The 20655-nt window shown below is 40.5% G+C and overlaps 1 protein-coding gene across 3 annotated transcripts in view; it reads left to right on the top strand.

The window, feature by feature from the left end:
- Positions 1 to 17073, top strand: part of Adamts12 (ADAM metallopeptidase with thrombospondin type 1 motif 12) — a 299954-nt gene extending 282881 nt beyond the window's left edge. For all 3 annotated transcript variants that reach the window (XM_071612648.1, XM_071612646.1, XM_071612647.1), the window contains one exon: positions 13280 to 17073. In XM_071612648.1, coding sequence (XP_071468749.1) covers positions 13280 to 13449 — 170 coding nt within the window. In that variant the 3' untranslated portion in view covers positions 13450 to 17073. The remainder of the gene's footprint in view (positions 1 to 13279) is intronic.
- Positions 17074 to 20655: the final 3582 nt, after the last annotated feature.

Below are 20655 nucleotides of genomic sequence, written 5' to 3'. Positions count from 1 at the left end.
CAGAAGATGACTCTGGGGTGAATAGATGGATGTATGCAAGGGATTCATTAAGGAAATGCCCCCAGGGAAGACCATCATGGGAGTGGGAAAAGCAGGACAGCAGAGGGAGGAGGCATAGCCAAGATGTCCTTCCATGCACCTGAAGTCCCAGCTTTAGCCTGGTCTGCAAAGGAGCTCCAGAGTGTAATACTGATACTTCTTATACCTAAGAAGTATCTTAACCCTGAACCATTGAGCTGGATTTTCACACTTCTGTACTTGTCCACTATTGACCAAGGGATACTCCAAGGGAAGTGAGTTTGCAGGCATTTAATACTTGCTGCTGGAGAGACATAGGAGCTCCTGTAGGCTTCCAGCAGTTCTCCAAAAGAGCCGGGCTATCTGGCATTAGAGACTAAAGAGAATGAAGCTGGAAGTTGGGTATGGGTAAGGAGTGGCACATGAAAATGGACAAAAGAAATCCAAAAGAGAGATTGCTGAGCAGGGAAAAAATGGCATCATCTGCTACTGAATGTAGCAGTTGTGTACACCTGGAACAGTTGTGTACACCTGTAATCCCAGCAGCTCTTGGAACACTGAGGAAGAATGATCGCAAGTTCAAAGCTAGCCTCAGCAACTTAGCAGGACCCTGTCTCAAAATAAAGTATAAAAATGGCTAGGACTGTAGCTCAAGGGTTGAGTGCCCTTGGTATCAATCCCTGGTACTCAGAAAAATAAAAAATAAAAAGTATTGCAATTAGCTCAATGGTAGAGCACTTACCTAACACATGCAAGGACCTATTCAATCCCCAGAACTGCAAAAAAAAAAATCCAATTTGTGATATATTATATGATCACCTTAGTTACTTTATGGGAGCCTGGAGACATTAAGTAGAATGTTTTGATACATTGGTGTGGTGATATCAGGACCAGAATACCAAGCTGGATCTTAGATTCACTCTTCACATGCCATACTTCCTCAGAAGTGACAAGAATCCAGCTTTGGAAAAGGACAATAGGTTTGCATCCCCTTTTCTTTGTGACCTTGTCAGGTTGTTTCACTCTCTAAGTCTCAGTATTCTTTTGAAGAGCATTACAGAGTTGTTGCAAATATTTTAAATAACATATATGAAGTGTGCTTAAAAAGACAAATGCTTCATCATAAAACCACTCAGTTTCCTCCCTTGGCCAAGTTACCTCTTCTCAATAGACTATACTTTCCTTTCCATAAATGAGAGGGATCAACCATGAACTTACGTGTCCATTTCATTGATACCTGCGACTCCAATGAGTTGCAAGATTTCTAAACTAAATTAAGAACCTGGAGAGAACATTCTCAGGCAGGGAGAAAAGATGTTGTTGATAGTTACCTATATAAGTTAAAAAATGAAGAATGCCTCATGTAGATGTAGTCCAGAAGTTGGGGTTTATAGCATCAGGATGCATTTATTCTGCACCTAATTAAAGATGTGACTGTGACACTCCAACTAAGGTCATGTTGTTCCTGAAGAAGTGGTAATCTTTACCCCAAAGATCCTTAAAGATGAGAAGCTGTGAAATGTGTGCTTTTCCTCTTCCAGATACAAAGGCATCCAACAGAGACTGCCCTTAGAGTTAATTCTGAAAATATTTTTCATTGATTTGTTTATTTCCAAATCATGCATTTATTCAACATATAATACTCCATGCCAGATGCAATGTCAAACAAGAAACAAAGTTATAAACCATTGGCAGGCACTATGGCACAGGAGGGAAGGGGTGCATGAGAGTATTTGGAGAGGACATCAAACTTAAATTGGGAGAGCAGCAGCAATGGACACCAGAGTAACTACAGGATAAGTAGAAAGTTCAGGCAAAAAGTTCAAGAATACCAGGAAGAAGACAACACTGTAGCAGGGTGATACCACAGGTGACACCTATGCAAACAATCCACATGGCATGAACCGGGGCAAGAGAGATGCAGATAAAGAGAAGTAAGTAAGATTAAGAGTGACTTAAAAGAAAAACTTGACAGGACTTTGTGCCAGGGAAAGAGAAGGAAGATTAATGACCATATTTCTGACTTTGGCAGCTTGAAGATTTCAGTGAGAGAGAAAACCCAGGTATGGGTTGGAGAGTGGGGTAAGATCATGAATTCTGGCTAGGACCTGTTTGTTGAGGCCTGAGAATCATTTAGGTAGGAATGTCCTGTGAATGGTTTGCTCCATAGGTGTGAAGGCCAGGAGAGAAATCTTAGTTGGAAATCTTGACCAAAATACACTGAGGCAGAAAAATGCTTTAGAAATGATTATCATGTGGAGTTTCTTTCTTACTGCCTTTTGAATTTGAGGGTGTTTTTAATTGTCCTTGTGGGAAATTCCAAGAAATAAAGAAACCACCAAGGGCTCATTTTCAGAAGTAGTATTAATGTTTAAGCTTTCAAACTGTTCCTTCTCAAAGTGTGGTTCCTAGACGAGCTGAATTAACATCACATCTCCTAGGAATTTTCTAGAAATGCTGAATCTCAGACCTCACCCTAGAACTGAATCAGAATCTACATTTAAACAAAGTCCCCTTGAGATTCAGGTGCCCATTGAAATCTGAGAAGTACTCTCTTGCAGACAAAAGGGCAGATTTGAGACCCTCCTCATTTTATCACCTCCCATGATACCATGTTTTAAAATGTTGAGGCTATGGAATTCCTTCCATGTTCTGTTTTCTATATTATTGCAGCAGCCATCTATTCTTGTTTGATCATGCTTGGTGTTAGGGTTGTTGTTTTTAATGATATGTAATTTGTCTTTAACTGTCTTATTGCTGGAAAATACAATCTTCAATAACCAAAACTGAAGTAAATATACAGATGGTTATTTTTTTGTCTTGAAATTTCATACTGAATAAATGGTGGCTAACAGTTGCCTGGCAAAGATGTAAATAACAATGAATTCCACTCACTGACAATTATCAGGGCAACAAAAGTTAATTATTAGCTTCTCTTGAAAGCAGAACCATGCTTACTCATACAGAAGCAACATGAAAGACCAGTTGCCAGAAACTCTGTGAGAAGCCAACCACCCACCCTGACCCCATACTCTCTAAAATGCTTTGAAAATAAATCACTCAATGCCAATATTCTTGTGAGCCAACTATCACAATAAACACACCCTTATATCCACCATGTAAGATCAGGAATGAATATATATAAGGCTTGGTTTTCTACAGGTCATCTCACTTCTTTTAATTACCATCTGAATTTTTAATAATTTAAGATCTAAATCAGAACCACCATTTCCATAGAAGAAATTTGAAAACCCTTTTCAAGTATCTGGGTAAAAAGAAGAAACAAAGAAAACTCATGCATATCATTCTTAGGTTTTGTTGTTATGTGATTTGTTCTTACTTTTGAATTGATAGAAATTTAGCAGAAAAGATGAGGAAAAAATAGAAACAGTACTTAGATCCAGTGTTGATGCAAATGAATATTCAAGTCTATCAATCTTCAACTGAAGGCTATTCTTCCAGATTAATAGGATACCGTTGGATCCTTAGTTTCCTCCCTTGGCCAAGTTACCTCTTCTCAATAGACTGTACTTTCCTTATCCATAATTTATTCAACAAACATGACTGACCAAAAGATAAAAGTTTTTGAAAGTGCTAACCTGAGGACACTACCAGCAGGACATGGGTCCAGGCCACAAAGAGCACTAAGTGTTATGAAAACTGTATTTGTCAACAGCATTCAAACTGCTTTTCAACTTTCTTTCATAGGCAACATATAATCCTTTCAACTTAGAGCTGATTGCAGGGAAACAGGCAAATCACTGTTCCTTTAAATTTCCAAGTATGTTTTCTATTGAACAAGCAGAGGAAAATTGGGATCTCTTCTCCATGTTGCCCCTAATTACAAGCATTGTGTCTACTTCAGGGCTGGGATCCAGTTAGCTGATGAACACAACAAGCCTCCATTGTTTTACCATCATAAGGAAAACTGGTGTAATTAAGTCTTGTCTAAATGAGCCGTTAAACAAAGGCCTGGAACACAAACTACCAACACAGGCCACCACTGTTCTCCACTCTTCCTTCTGGTTCCCACTCTCAAACAGTAGGGTGCAAAGGCCCAGCATATTTCTGGGGCTCTGAGGATCTTTGGAAGTCAGGCTCGTGATCTCCTGGCTCCCAAGATCAGGCAACAGCACCAGGCTTGGTCAAGACTCTTTCAGTCATTTAGTTGTTGATGTAATCTGATAAGGGGGCCTCCTGTGTCGAGCAAATGAAGCTGCTCTGGGCAGGGAGGACCTGTCCATCCTCCCCATCTCCAGTACAAAAGAGTCATTCTCCTGGAGGCAAAGCTTTAGAGCCACTGAGACAACATTCATATTTCAGTAGCACCATCTATCTGCACACCAGCTTTGTGATGTTGGGCCAGTTGCTAAACATCTCTGGAACACTCGTTTTTAAAAGGAGAACAGATATACCTATAAGTAAATTTCTCTAAGGATCCAGTGGTATAGTTTATATATGGTATAGTCTATAGCACATTGTCTAGTCCGTGATAAATGCTTATTAAATGGTACCTGTGTTGCTATGGTTGTTATTGTCATGAGTGAGAAGATGTATTAATTTATTTATTTTCCTGGGTTACCACACCAAATTACCATAAACTGAGTTGCTTAAAATAACAAATACATTCTATCACAGTGGTGGTGTCTACAAGTCCAAAATCAAGCTGTTATCAGGCATGGATTTTCTCTTCTAGCTTCTGGTAAATTCCAGCATCCTTGACTTTCTTGGCTCAGGGCCAATTCAATCTATTCCTCCACTATCACAAGGTCATCTTTCTTCTCTGGGTTCGTGACTTAATATGAGTTTCTCCTCTATGTGTCTTTCTCTTTCTCTTATTTTCTTCTAACAAGGACAACACCACTCATGAAGGGTCCAGCCTACTCCAGAATGACCTCATCTTCATTTACATCATTACATCCACCAAGGTTTTACCTCCAAATTAGTTTACACTGACAGGTACCAATGGCCAGGACTTCAACTTTGGAGGACACTTAAACTTCAGAGGACACAGTTCAACACACAACAGGGTTAAAGACTTTGAGAGCTTCTCCTTCTTATGATAGCAGACACCTCCTCAAAAAACTGCATACTTAGCCTTCAACAGAAAAAGCTTACATACCACTTATAGAACGGTCCCAGACAGAGTGTGGTGCCATGCTTAAGCAAATGGTAGCCAGGTTGGGAGACTGAGACAAGGTAACCATGTGAGCCAGCATAGCTCAAATTATCTTGGTGGAGAGTTGGGATACTGGCTAAGCCTTCACACTTTCTGTGTCTTCCCTCTTCTTTGCAGCAACCCCAGAGTCTTCATGTAATCAAGGCAGGAACAGTGTGAGGCAAACAGTTACGCCACAGCTTTCTTCTCTATCCACTATCCACAAGGGCTTTAGGAGAGGCTGGCTAAGAAATTGGGGCAGAGAAAAATTGGGATCTCTTCTCCATGTTGCCCCTAATTACAAGCATTGTGTCTACTTCAGGGCTGGGATCCAGTTAGCTAATGAACACAACAAGACTCCATTGTGTTACCATCTCCATTGTTTTACCATCGTGAGGAAAACTGGTGTAATTAAGTCTTGTCTAAATGAGTTCCCATGCTGGGCCCTCTTTTAAAGACAGACGCCTAGGGAGGAAGCCTGTTCTTGTTCTGAACAGCACCCCAGGTGATACATGGTCCATGCCCCATGAATGACCACTGCTCTGGTGGGAACATGGGAGATGAAGAGCTCAAAGGAATATTTCACAGTAGGAATGCCTGGTCAAAACTGTACCCTAGCTGGGCGTAGTGGCACACACCTACAATCCCAGCAGCTCTGGAGGCTGAGGCAGGAGAATTTCGAGTTCAAAGTCAACCTCAGCAAAAGTGAGGAGCTAAGTAACTCAGTTAGACCTTGTTTCTAAATAAAATACAAAATAGGGCTGGGGATGTGTCCCCCTGAGTTCAATCCCTGGTACCAAAAAACAAACAAACAAAACTATACTTTCTCTGAAACTTCAGAGCATGTAAGAAAATTTTCTTTGGAATTTTAGGAGATGCTTATTTTTAAAAAAAAATACAATAGGCTTAAATAAGAGGACTGAAGAAGAAAAGAATCAACAACAAAGACTGAGGTTTGAGGTTTGGGGTTCTAGAATTACTATATGCTACCTATTTCTAAGTACACTTAAAACTTGCATGCAAAATGGGATTGTGGCTGCTAACGGATGAAGTAATTTCTTCACACACAAAAAAAAACAGGGCACAGTCAATGGTGAGTTCTAAGGTGGTCAAAAGCATATTTATTCTCTTGATCTAAAGGTGAAAAAATATAGAGGCAAAAATCACAGGTTTGGAGTCCTGAAGAGATCACTTCAATTTCTACTTTACTGACCCCTTTGGTATACAAAGGACAGTGGCCTGTGCTTTTGTGGAAATTCTTTCCTTCAGGGTTGTTAAAATCTTTTTCTCTGCAAAGAAAAAAGAAATTCAACCAGAGTTTCAAGAGGCACTTAAGTGGTGTTTGAAGCAATTTCGCTTTCTATAAGGAAAAAGCTGTGATTTGGGCATTATGGAATTCCTTCTAGACCAGTAGAATGTGGGCCAGTGCATTGGGAATACCACTTGAAGAACGTGTGCCTGAGCAGTCCCTGAGCAACACACTCAAACTCCTTGATTCTTGTATGAAGAAAGCAAGGCCAAGAAAATGAAGGGATATACTGGCCCAGAGCTAGTTAAAGAAGAACAAGAACAGGAAACTTGAGTGACTAATTGCATAGTAACTATGGGAAGTACTTGTGCATGCCTCATGCCTTCATCCACATTACACAGTTCAGGAGGGGAAAATCCACAATTTATATGTCTGCATGCTTCACTCTACTGAGCCATGCTCAGGAAGCAGGGATAGTTGGCTGACTGGTTGATGACTTGCCACTGTGAATAGCATGATTGATAAAAGCATGAACTGTAGAGTCAAAACAGCTATGTTCCGATCTGGCCACAACAACATATCAGCTGGATAACACTGTGCAAGTTCTTAGCTACTCTAGACCTTGTTTTTCTTATTTTTTAAGCGGAAAGAAGATTTATCTGCTAAAACTGCTGTGAGGATTCCATGAAGGGATGAATGTAAAATGCTGCATTCAACTATTGCCATAGCAACACCACAGAACAAGATGCTCCTTTACTCCAGGGTTCAAAACTAAAGTCGAGGCTGTGTATGGTGGCACATACTTGTCATCCCAAATACTCGGGAGGGTGAGGCAAGAGGATCACAAGTGTGAGGGCAGCCTGAGCAAATTGATAAAAGGGATTGGGTCTAGGTCTGTTCCATGTGTGTCTCATCTCCTTTGTTCTGGTGGCCCCACAAGCTAGATTCCTTATGATGATGGTTGAAGCTCCTTAGGATAAGCCCATCCTCCTGCTCATTCCAAGGCCCTACAGAGATCATGGATGCTAACATCCCATTGTCCAAAGTCAGTCATATAGCTGAACCCATAGTCAAGTAGTAGGGAACTATTCTTCACCCAGCAGGTAACCATTGTATGGAGGAAATACATAATATTACTATACAAGAATGATGAATTATGACAGATTCGTCAGTTTAACACAAACACTAAGTGTCTGACACACAATAAAGGTACAAAGAGGAGATTCAAGATGGCAGATTAGAGGAAGTCTGCATTTTTGTTGCTCTGTGGCTCAGGTTTCAAGCAGCAGAAATAACTGCTTCTCAGAGAGGTGGGTGAAAAAGGAAATTCACTGAAATCCAACACTGGACAGTCAGAGACTCTTAGAAATACAGAAATTCTGGTACATTGAACAAAGGATAAGAAGGAGTACATTGGAGGGCTGGGGATGTGGTTCAAGGGGTAGGGTGCTTGCCTGGCATGCACAGGGCACGGGGCACTGGGTTCGATCCTCAGCACAACATAAAAATAAAATAAAGATGTTGTGTCCACCGAAAACTAAAAAATAAATATTAAAAAATTTTCTCTCTCTCTCTCTCTCTCTCTGGAGCCAATCCAGTAGTTAGTGGCAGCAGCAGCAGCATGGGTTCGCGGCAAAGGGGAGGGATAGAACAGAGAGAACAACAAACAAATTTGGCACAGAAAACCCTGTATAACAGAACATGAGCCTGAACTTAGCTGAACCAGAGACTGCATGAGCTGATATTTGAAAAGTACTCTCTCTACTGGCAAGTGGAAAGCTGAGCAGGGGAGCCATCTTGAGGAGGCCACCACAGCTTGCTGCTGTGGGGGCCCCTGAGATCATAGCAGATACTGCCATACTATCCCAGCAAGAATACACTGTGAGTACTCTTTATAGCCTAGAATGGATCTAGCTGTGAGTGAAGCAGGCACAGAGAAGATTGTACCCAAGGGAATTCAAGTCAGACATGTGAGGGTGAGTGCAACTCACTTTCCCTTTAAGTCTTGTGGTTTAGGAGGTGACCAGCTGGAGAGGGTTGGGATACTGAGCAGGTGGGCATGATTACACTTGATGACTGAGCCTGGGAAGGCCATGTGCATGGGCCGTGTGTAAAACCTGTGGAGGGTTGACTCCCTGAACTACTAGTAAGAATTCTTGGGAAGCCTGTGAGATCCAGACAGCAGAGATCAGAATCTGTCCAATCCTATGGGTGTGTTAGTCTAATTTCTCCAGGGCAGATACCATCCAACAAAGTCCCACAGGCCTGATGAGAGCTAAACCACAGCTACCAGAAAAACAAGGTAACACGACACTTCCTAAGGTTCACCAACAACTGACCCCAAAGATATTGAAGTCAATAAAATATCAGAGAAAGACTTCAAAAGAATTATTATAAAAATGATCAATGAATTCCAAAAGAACACACACACACACACAAAAAAACTGAATTTGTAAAGGAAGTCATATAAGATATGAATGAGAAATTTAGTAAGGAAGAATTTATAACTGCTAAGCCAGCAATATGGAAAATACTTATAAATTCACACAGAAAAATCAAAAACAACTCCAGAACTCACAAATGGGCAAATCACATTTGAAGAATAGCTAAGCAAATGAGAAATAGAACCAAATTAAACAGCAGAAATAAATCAAAATGACAGTAATTAATAACTATCTCTGTGATAGCACTAAATGTAATTGGTCAAATCTCCAATTAAAAGACAGGCTAGCAGAATGGATTAAAAAATAAGATGCAACTATATGCTGTTTGCAAGAAGCTCATCTTATAGGCAAAGACAACCACAGCTACAGACAGAAATTGAAAGGATGGAAATTGATATATCATTCAAATGAAGCCCCCAAACAAGCAGAAGTAGCTACTCTCATATCCAACACAGCAGATTTCAAGCCAAAATAAATCAGAAAAGCAACGAAGGTCACTTCTTACAGGTAAAGGGAGCAATCCAACAAGAAGATATAATAATAGTATATACTTATGGCCCCAATATTGGTGCATCTAATTACATAAAACAGACACTACTTGACTTAAAGATTCAGATAAACCCCATCACAATAATATTGATCATTTCAACACACTTCTCTGAACAATAGATAGGTCATCTAGACATAAACTCAGCAAAGCCTCTTCTGACCTAAAGCATATTATAAATCAAATGGACTTAACAGGCATTTATTGAATATTTTATCCAGCAATATCTGGGTTCACTTTTTTCTCAGCTACTCATGAAATCTTTTCTAAAATAGACTATATTTTAGGCCATAAAGCAACTCTTAGCAAATTAAAAAAAAATCTGTATAATTCTTTCATTTTACATGAATATGTTGGAATAAAATTAGAAATCAACACTAAAAACAAACCCACAGTAACTACATAAACCCATGGAGATTGAACAAGACACTTTGGAATGATAAACAGATGATAGAAGAAATCAGGGGAGAAATTTTTAGAATTCTTAGAATCAAAAGAGAATACAGATGTAATATCAAAGAACCTTTGCAATACTATAAAGGCAGTTCTAAGAGAAAAGTTTATAGCTATTAGTGCCTACATTAGAAAATCAGAAAGATCACAATAAAGAACACAATGATGCATTCTCGAGGCCCTAGAATAATTTAATTTAATAATTAATATTAATTTAATAATTTAATTCCAAAACCAGTAAAAGGAATAATTAAATAATTAAAATCAGAGCCAAGAGCCAGGTACCCTGGTGCACACCTGTAATCCCAGCAGCTCAGGAGGCTGAGGCAGGAGAATTGCAAATTTGAGGCCAACCTCAGCAATTTAGCAAGACCATAAGCAACTTAGTGAGACCCTGTCTAAAAAATAAAAAGGGCTGGGGGTATATCTCAATGGTAAAGCACCCCAGGGTTCAATCCCCAGTACCAAATAAGTTAGTTAATTAAACAAAATCAGAGATGAAATTAATTAAATAGAGAATAATAATTTTAAAAATTCAAAGGATCAATGAAACAAAGAGGTGGTGCTTTGAAAAGATAAGCAAGATAGATAAACCCTTAGCCAAACTGCTAAAATAAAACAGAAAAAGCCCAAATTAATAAAATCAGAGATTAAAAAAAGGAAAAATCGCCACAGACAAACATATGCTGAAGAAAGAACAGATTTGTTAACAACAACAAAAAAGGGTACTGAGAATAGGGATTATTGATTATCAGTATGTAGAAGAAAGAGTCTAGATCCCTCTCTCTCACCCTGCATGAAAATCAACTCAAAATGTTTCAAAGACCTAGGAATTAGATGAAAAACTTTGCAACTCCTCAAAGAAAACATAGGGTCAACACTCCAACATACAGGCACAGGCAATGGCTTCCTCAATAAGACTTCTAAAGCTCAGGAAATAATACCAATAATTAACAAGTCAGATGACATTGAATTTAAAAACTACACAACAAAATAAATGATTAAGAATGTGAAGAGAGACCCTAGAAAATGGAAGAAAATCTCTACTATCTACTTTTCTGACAGAATATTAATATCCAGAATATATAAAAAACTTACCACTAAAGCCCCAAATAACCCAATTAATAATTGGACAAACTAAACAGACAATTCTCAAAAGAAGAAATAACAAATAGCCAACAAATATATGAAAAATGTTCAACATCTTTAGCAATTAAGGAACTGTAAATCAAAATTACACTGAGACTCCATCTCATTCAAGTCAAAATGGCAGTCATCAAGAATACAAACAATAATAAATGCTGCAATAAACATTGATGTGGCTGTGTCCCTGGAGTATGCTGTTTTTAAGTCCTTTGGGTATAGACTGAGGAGTGAGATAGCTGAGTCAAAGGTGGTTCCATTCCAAGTTTTCCAAGGAATCTCCATTGCTGATTTCCAGTCCCACCAGCAGTGTATGAATGTGCCTTTTTCCCCACATCCTCGCCAACACTTATTGTTGTTTGTATTCTTAATAGCTGCCATTCTGACTGGAGTGAGATGAAATCTTTAATTAGAGTAGTTTTGATTTGCATTTCTCTAATTGCTAGAGATGTTGAACATTTTTTTCATATATTTGTTGATTGATTATATATCCTCCTATGAGAAGTGTCTGTTCAGTTGACACTTGACTCATTTATTGATTGGTTTTTGTTTTTTTGGTGTTTAGCTTTTTGAGTTATTTATATACCCTAAAGATTAGTGCTCTATCTATGATGTGCAAGTGGTAAAAATTTGCTCCCAAGCTGCACAATTCACAATATCTAAACTGTGGAACCAACCTAGATGCCCTTTAGTAGATGAATGGATAAAGAAAATATGGTATATATACACAATGGAATATTACTCAGCAAAAAGAGAATAAAATCATGGCATTTACACGTAAATGGATGGAGTTGGAGAACATAATGCTAAGTGAAGTTAGCCAATCTCAAATTACCAAATGCAGAATGTTTTCTCTGATATAAGGAGCTGATTCATAGTTGGGTTGGGAGGGGGAGCATGGGAGGTGCCACAGTCTGGCTGGGCACAAATCACGAGCCACTGAAGCAGGAACAAACTTTATTTCCAAAACTCCCGCCAAAGCCACGCACGCAGCCTTCTCCCCAGACACACTACGCCCACAGGAAATCCCTCCTCCGGAATTCCCTCCTACTGCACTTCCCTAACCAATGGGAACTCTCCGGGGAGTCCCATGAGAGCTCCAAAGTAGCAGGCCTAGGCAGACAGCAGGGGTCTAATCTCCAATTGAATGCGCATCTTAACATAATCATTATCATCTCAATGGCTTGCTGGGGTCACCTTTCAACCAAAAATGCCATGCATCATTCCTACTTGGCTACGGCTCTCAGCAGGGAGGATTAGACAAATTCTAGATAGAGTAAAGGAGAGGGAAGGAAACGGAGGGGACCAGGGGATAAAAAAGATGGTGGAATGAGATGGACATCATTACCCTAAGTACATGTATGAATACATGAATGGTGTGAATGTACTTTGTATACAACCAGAGATATGAAATTGTGTTCTATATGTGTAATATGAATTGTGATACATTCTGCTGTCATATATAACAAATTAGAATTTTAAAAAATAATAAATTCTGGAGAGGATGTAGGAGAAAAGTTGGTGGGATTCTTAATTAGTACAACCACTGTGGAAATCAGTATGGAGTTACCTAAAAAAATTAAGAATGGAGCAATCATTCCTGGTGACCCAGCTTTACCACTCCTCAACATTTACTCTAAAGTCATCATGCGAGAGTGATACATGCACACCCATGTGTATAGGGGTACAATTCACAATAATCAAACTATGGAACCAGCCTAAGTGTCTGTCAATGGATGAAAAGATAAAGAAAATGTGTTATATAAACACAGCAAAGTTTTATTCAGCCATTATTCAGTAATTTGCAAGAAAATAAAGAAAGTCAAAGGTTGTATGTTTTCTCTCATAGGTGGAAGCTAGACAGGATAAGGGAAAGAAAGGTGGGAGGAATTTCTTAAGAAGAAAAGAAAGATCAGTAGGTAGAGGAAAGAGACCCCCAGGGAGAGGGGAGAGGAGGAAAAGGGGAAATACTGGGGAACAGAATTGGCCAAATTACATTGTTATATCACATGCATATACAAACATGTAACGACAAACTCCACTGTTACTTATAATGCACCAGTGAAAAATATGGAAAAAGAAAAAACAGCAAATGTTCATTGAACATCTTCTATTGTTATGAATAGCTACAGGTCCTTTCTTGGTAGACATATAAAGTTTGACATGAATAGAAGTTGTGCTCATTTACTTACAAAGGATAATCTTCTAATTTTTCTCCCTACCCCCACCCCCAACCTCTCTCTCTCTTTTTTTTTCTTTGCCCACAGATTTACTTTGCACCAATGACAGGCTGTCAGCCAGCTTCTGCCAGACACTGAAGGGCATGAAGAAATGTTCTGTGCCCACCATCAGGGCTCAGTGCTGCGTCTCATGCCCCCAGGCACACGTCCAGACTCAGAGACAAAGAAGGCAACAGTCACTCAAAAAGCCCTTCTAAGTCCAGAAGGAAGCCATCCTCCACCCTAGACTGCAGCAACTTGCTGACCAGAACATATTTGGGTCCTGGGGGCCACATCATTGAAGTTTTGCTTTACACATTTCAGGTTCAACTTTGGGTCATAACAAAACAAAACAACTGCGTTCTTCTAGCCACAGAATGTCCCTCACAGGAAGCCTGGGACTTTCACCTTTGGTGTTCCCTGATAGGAAGGTAAAATATCTAGGAGAACCCCACATCACCTGGGATCAGCTCCTACAAAAGGTGAAAGATTAGGCAGGTGTGTGAAATGATGTTTTTTTCCCCCCTTAAAGATGAAAACAGACCAGGTTTTTCCCAGTCTACCTCAAAAGTGTCAGGAAAAAGAGCCATAATTACCCAGGGAACAAATGATCTTTTAAATTCACCTTGAAGTATACATTCTCTTCCCCACACCTGCCTGGGGCAGCTGCTGTTTCAAAGGTCATGGGGAGCTTTCAGGAACATTCCTTTCATGCATCCGTCCAGGAGAGAACAGCTTTCTTTTCCCAGTGTTCCTGAGGACAGGAGGAGAGTGTGCTGACAGCATCCCTCAATCTACCCCTCAATCCCTGTAGGACTCCATAGCTGGACTGTTTAGTGTCCTGTGCCAGCCCTAAGACCCTAGACTACGAGGACACAGATATCAGCTTCAGCCTAAGGAATTTAGGCTGGTTACACAGAACACATTCCCAACTTGAGGACAATTTCTATGCAAAATCTTGAAAAGCTAATGAACTGATGTCCCTCTTTCTAGCAAAAGACAGGAAATGTGAGCCCTTTGTTCCTCCCACTCTCCTGGCATGTACCCATTCCTTCACAGAACAGCAAGTGAGGTTCCCTGCTTCATTTGTTCTTCCTGATGCCTGCCTGTGTCACAAGCTCAGGTCCCAATATTGTCTTGGTGTACAAAGATCATTACAACCAACATGAGGCTGCCACTTACCCTCACCTCCCCTAGGGCAGGAAAAAGAACCCTGCATGACAGTATTTCAAAAAACCAAGTAAATCATATTAAGTACAAGAAATTAGTGCAAACTTTCCCCCCTTAAGTTGAAAGGGGGGAAAACTATTCAAAGTGATGTAATGATTATCTGTGCCTCAGTGTACCCATAAGTTTATTTTTAAAGGTCTTTTACTGCTAGGGATGTAGCTCAGAGGACTTAGCACACAGGAGGTCCTGAGTTTGATCCTCAGCAATTCCCCAAAAAAGACAGAATTGAAAATACCGATATTTACCTTGTGGGTAGGGGCAAGTCAGGAGAGTCAAAAAACCTGAAATGAAAGTTAAAGTTCTTATTCTGGATGTTCCTACCTCCCATCAGGTGATCAAGACAATAGGCTGTGATCTTGAATCCAGAGCATAAACCAATTTCAGGAACTTGGAGAGAAGGAAGGTGGAAGGAGGAGTATAAGCCCCAAGAGAAGAAGACCTCAGAACTAATTCTTGATATGGGGAGGAGGTGGCCTTCATGTAAAGGGCAGTATATTTTCAGACTCATGCACAGATACACTTAATCATGAGACACAGAGTCCCCTATCTCTCTTTAGTTATCTGTCCATTCAGCAGAATGGTGCTATTGAAAAATGGTGCTAATATCTAGATGGTGGCAGAACTAATATAAATAAACAGTCGTACAAATGGATAGGAGTATATGAGACTTCCACAAGGACATCTTCTGATAAGTGTGGAATGGGTGTTGCTGGTCAATGCCAATTCTATTGCTTAGATACCATGAACTTCAGTTTATACTATTTGCTTTTTACTTTTCTTCAAGCCATTAGTGTATATTATTCTGGTAAACTCCTGTGGAAAATAAAACACTATACTTGGGATGAAATTCAGGATAGAACAGAACCAGGAGGAAAGTAAAAGTGTTTACCTAAAGCCAAGGAATTTATTTCTAGGTAAATATTATGTTCTTGTATTCTCTGTCTTTTAAACATTTTAAACATTGCTGGTCGATGACTGTCTCTGGTTAAATAAGAGTTTTGAGAGAAGACACTCAAATTGTTAATGATATGACTGGAGGATAATCTGATTTTTCCTAATGAGGCAATTCACGAAAACTGTCCCTGAAGTGTATTATAGGTTTTTAAGGGAATTAATTTAGTAAGCCATATTGATTTAACTCAATCTGATACTGTAATATCATAACATCAGATACATGTCATCAGAGACCTGGGTATGACCAAGTTTGTAAACCTCAGGAACAAACCCAGATTCCTACTGACTTCATCAAATCAAACGAGGTCAGATTTCCCAAAACACAAAAAGGACCATGTCATTTATGACCCATGTGTAAACAAGATGGTAGACATGTGCATGGGTAGGGGGTCTGGCCAGGTGCTCTCTTCTAGATCTTTCTTCAGTTTCTCAAGGGCAGAAATTTGGCCCCTGGTCCTGAGTCTTGGACATTCACTTCCTGTACTGAGGCTGCATTGTGGAACAGTTGTCTGTCATGCATCATGTGTCCTTGTCATGAGTTATTCTCAGTCACTCAGCTACAGGTGGTCAGCGATGAGCGTTCTGCAGGCAGATCCCCGTGCTTGCAGTAGTAAAGGGGCCTTAGATCAACTGGAAGACTCTGAAGGCAAGAATCTGGATGGTGTCTTTGTTTCTTTGATGCCCACAGGGGCCAACACAAAGCAGAATTATTGTTTTACTTCATCCAGATCCTCCTTTCTCCCCACCTTGGACGAGCAGGTGAGAAGTATGCCAAGAGACACTGGAAACATTATCTAACCCAAGAGGGCTACTACAGGGCGTGGTGCATAAATACATTAGATTCTAAAATATAGTTTGGTTTACATTGCCTTTCACAGTGATAGAGTTAGTTCTTCACTAAAAAGTTGTGGATTAATTTAATTCTTGAACACCAAAATATAAGTACACCATGAAAGAACAATATTCTAAGAAACTTAATAGTATTTTCTTAAAGCCAGAAAATCGCTTCATGGTACAAGGATTTCCCTCCTCGTGAAGGGATGCTCTGTTTTTGAAAGCTTTTCTTAAACAAGAGTGCATTATCATCCCATTTCCAGAGACAGCCCAAGTCTATACTAGCATCCAGTGAGATGCTCTCTGACAGTCAAGGGGATGTTTTTGATACCCTCCATTAAGTAACACAGTCTGAGGGATTATATTATTTTAGAACATGGAATTGATTATAATCCTCCAAACTCTGAAAGTTACACATTGCTACCCCAGAGAGTATAGGTCTCGGCTTTATCCTTTGTGACTTGACGATGAAGCTCTGAGAAAGCTTATCTGGTGCTCAATCCACAGTGATCCACTTTCCCAGGAGAGACCACATGACATGAACTTCCTGGTGCTATAACCTAGCCAGCATATTTCTTGCTGTTTATATTGCTACTTTGAGTATTATTAAGTTATGTCATTAAAAATAACATGGTGGGAAAGCACATTTCTACTTATCATTGTCCTTCAAAGTAGTTGCCTGACACCCATGACCCAACCTGTTGCTCTCCCTGTGTCTCTAATCTGCCTCACCAGCCCTCTGTCTTGGCCTCCCTGAGGGGTACTTTGGTGGGTGCTTCAGTACTTAAAGTCAGACTGTAATCATAGCCTGCCTTTGTGTGGCATCAATAAATGATCAAACTCATTGGTGTTTCCATGTGATTCATTTCCCCCTACTGCAAGACTCTCATCACTCACCTTGGAGCTTGGCAACCCAGAGAAGGATGCTATCAATTTCTCCCTTCCACGCTCCTTTCAGAATTTCTTCTACCACAGCCCAGATGAGTCATATCCCAGATGAAGTAGGACTTAGGTCTCCTCTCATGAATATGCAACAACTGACAGTCTTTTATATGACAATCTGAAGCAACGCCTACAATTCCCCATAATACTGAATCTAAGTTTTCAGACATGCAGTTCCTAGAATAACCTATTCTCCCATTTATCCTAAGTATAGACATAATGTTTAAGAGAAAATAACTCACCTCTAGAGAAATTTGCTTTGGGAGCCTGATCATTTTTCAAACACAGTACACCAGTAAAGGTAGAATTTGTAAGTACAGAGATGGAATCCCCTCGGCATATAGAATTAAGTAATAGAATTGAGGGAGAGAGGTGCTGGCTGGATCATATAGCTGATTCATAGGATGCTTGAGAATATGAATGGGGTGGTAGGAAATCTATTTTTAAGTCAAGCAGGCATCACAGAAGGTTATGAGTACCTCCTGTTTGCACCGTAAAAATGATTCTATGACCATTAATCAGGGGTGAATTTGTTCTTCAGAAGATATTTGACAAAGTCTGGAATGCTTTGAATTCTCACAACTGGAGATGGGGGAGAGAGTGCTACTGGCCTCTAGTGAGTACAGAGGCCAAGGATGCCACTGTGTGTTCTACAGGACAACATCCAGACTGTTACCTGGCTCAGAATATCAGTGGTTCTGAAACTGAAAAACCCCGTCCTAAAAAAAATTATCATTACAAGTAGCAGGGGTACTGGGTTGAGTAACTGAGCTTAACTTAAAAATTTAAACCTCAAAAAGAACTTGAGATGTAGTCAGAAAAGCTCAAGAGAAGGGGGGAAATGCACAGAATTCAAGACCCACTGGCTCAGTAAAAGCCTCCTTGAGGGGAGGCATGATAATGACATGGCTCCCAAGTCTTAGGCTGGCTACTGGGGACTCCGGTGTTCCCATCCTTAGATTTAGGGCAATAAATGAAAAGCAAGAAAAATGGAAATGTAATATGTTATAGGTTTGGTTTCATCATTCACTTCCAACTGAGGTTTCAAATTAGACTAAGAGTAGACATAAAGTTGATCAAAATATCAACTTTACTGGGCTGGGGCTAGGGCTCAGTGGTAGAGCGCTCACCTAACATGTGTGAGGCACTGGGTTCGATCCTCAGCACCACATAAAAATAAACAAAATAAAGGTATTGTGTTCATCTGCAACTAAAAAAAATATTTTTAAAAAATATCAGCTTTACTAATGGTGACACAGGCTTGGGGAGTATGTCTTGGGTGTAAATGGAAGAGGTTTCCTACCTTTATGTCTTATCCCCCCACCTCCACCATGGCAGGCAGCAGGGAGACTGTAGGTCTATGGGGGAGGGAGGGCGTGGGGGGATGGACCCCTCCCCCTATCCTAATCATTTAGGTTATCATGGCCATCGATATCAACAACTCTTCCTGCACTGGGCAGAGCATGTGACAGGGGCGTAAAGACCCCAAAGGGATATCCAAATATTCCCCCTGGGAATGCAGTCTTTTTGCCTGTATGGAAGGGAGGTAAATTTAGAATGAAAGGAAGGAATGGGGAAGGAGATGTCTTATCTAAATATGGCTCCTTTCTCACAAACTCTTAAAGAATGATGTGAATTTTTTTTTTTAAGTTCCTAATGAAAAGACTTGGAAGTACTATGGAAGCAAACACAGACATCCACGAGGCGGCCATTTCCTCTATGTTCACTCCCCCTGGTCAGTGGCCAGGCTCCCTCCCTTTAGTGGTAGAGCAGCTATCACTTCATGCCTAGGGGGCGTTATAACTTCATGTTGCCAAGTGCAGGGTCTTCAGGGACAGTGCTGCAGCCTCTGCAGTGATGAGAGGTGGTTCCTGGGCTGAGGCAGTATCAAGGGATTCCTGGACAGCAGGACAGTCCATCTGGAGCGTGACCTCTGACATCAGCCAGCTGGGAGCTCTCCTGCCCAAAAGCCAGTAGAGATGGTGGCTTCTCTGGCACCATGACTGCAGAGCTTCTTTGGCTGTGGGAGCAAGTGGGAGACATCCCCACAGCTAGTTGCAGCAAGACAGGAAGACAATGCTGCAGAAGAGAAAGACACACAGAGACTAGTCCACAGAAGACGTGCTCTCATTGCACCCAGAATTATCAGAAGTTTACAAGGACTGGAATCCTATCCCTCAGAAGTGGGCATAGAACCAGTGAAATGTTAACCCTTTACTGTGACTTGCCCTCCAGGCTGGCAAGGATCAGAAGTCCTGCTAACAAGACTTTTGCCTAGGTGCCACTCCTAGGTCCACCTCTGGACTCGGTCCTCTCAAGAAAGGGAAAACATGGTTTCGTATTTCTATGTGTAAACCTAGTCCACTGCCTGGCACATAATGTGTGCTCAGTAAAAATATGTTGATTAAATTAATTGATGGCAAGTTAAGGAGGTTGGAGGAACAAGTGGCATAATTTTAGCAACTGAGAGATAGAAGATTATTTTAGAAGTTGAAGTTTGTAAGCCATTCAGACCCAACACACAGACCAAAGGTAACCATCCTAGCCAGTCATGAACAATTAATTACAGGTACCAGAAACATTCAAGCAACCTTCCGGAATCAACCGTGTCTGGAAATACAATGTACCCCTGTGAAATACTCACCCATGCAGGTTCCAGGGTGCAAACTCAAGAGCTCAGTGTTTCTACTTCGCTAATGTGAGCTGTTAATCCATTCCCAAGGTCTTTCCAGTGTTTGATGGAGAGGTGGTATGGTGGGGAATGAATCAGACTAAACTACAGGCACAAAAACTGGATGCTAAGTCTCAGTCCCACCACCAATGAGCTATGGACTGTGGGAAAGTCTTAAGAACAATTTATTTACATTTATGTCTCTTGCAGTGAACCATCAGCCTCCCTGATGGCAAGAGCACTTCTTAATCCATCATTATACCCTTAGTTTTTTTTTTTTTTTTTTTTTTTTTGATACTAGGGATTGAACCCAGGGGTGCTTAACCACTGAGCCACATCCCAGCCCTTTTTTACTTTTTTGTTAATTTATTTAGGGCCTCCTAAGTTCCTGAGGCTGACTTGAACTTACAGTTCTCCTGTCTCAGCCTCCCGAGCTGCAGGGATTATAGGCACATGCCACTGCACCCAGTTTATATCCATAGTTCTTAGTAAATGCCTGATAAAGATGAATAAATGGAGCTGTGGATGGCTGTCCTTGTGAAGGAGGGTGTTGAGCAAAGTCCAGGTGTCCAAGGGATGTTAAAACTATAGGAAAACAGAATGCAACTTCTGGATCCAGTGTTGGGGGAATGGAAGCAGTTTTAAAATAAAATACATATTATAGGGTGTGAAGTATAAATTTTTTAAATAGAATAGGAGACTTCAAAGGTATTTCATCAATTGTGGGGGCCACTCAGGTCTAGCCCCCAGGTATCTCCTCTGCCTTAGGTAAACTTTAGTGGCAATGATTAAA

This window comes from Marmota flaviventris, chromosome 5 (assembly GCF_047511675.1).
Source record: "Marmota flaviventris isolate mMarFla1 chromosome 5, mMarFla1.hap1, whole genome shotgun sequence".
NCBI lineage: Eukaryota > Metazoa > Chordata > Mammalia > Rodentia > Sciuridae > Marmota > Marmota flaviventris.
Note: the sequence above shows the minus strand (reverse complement) of the source record. Positions and strands in the feature narration are given on the sequence as shown.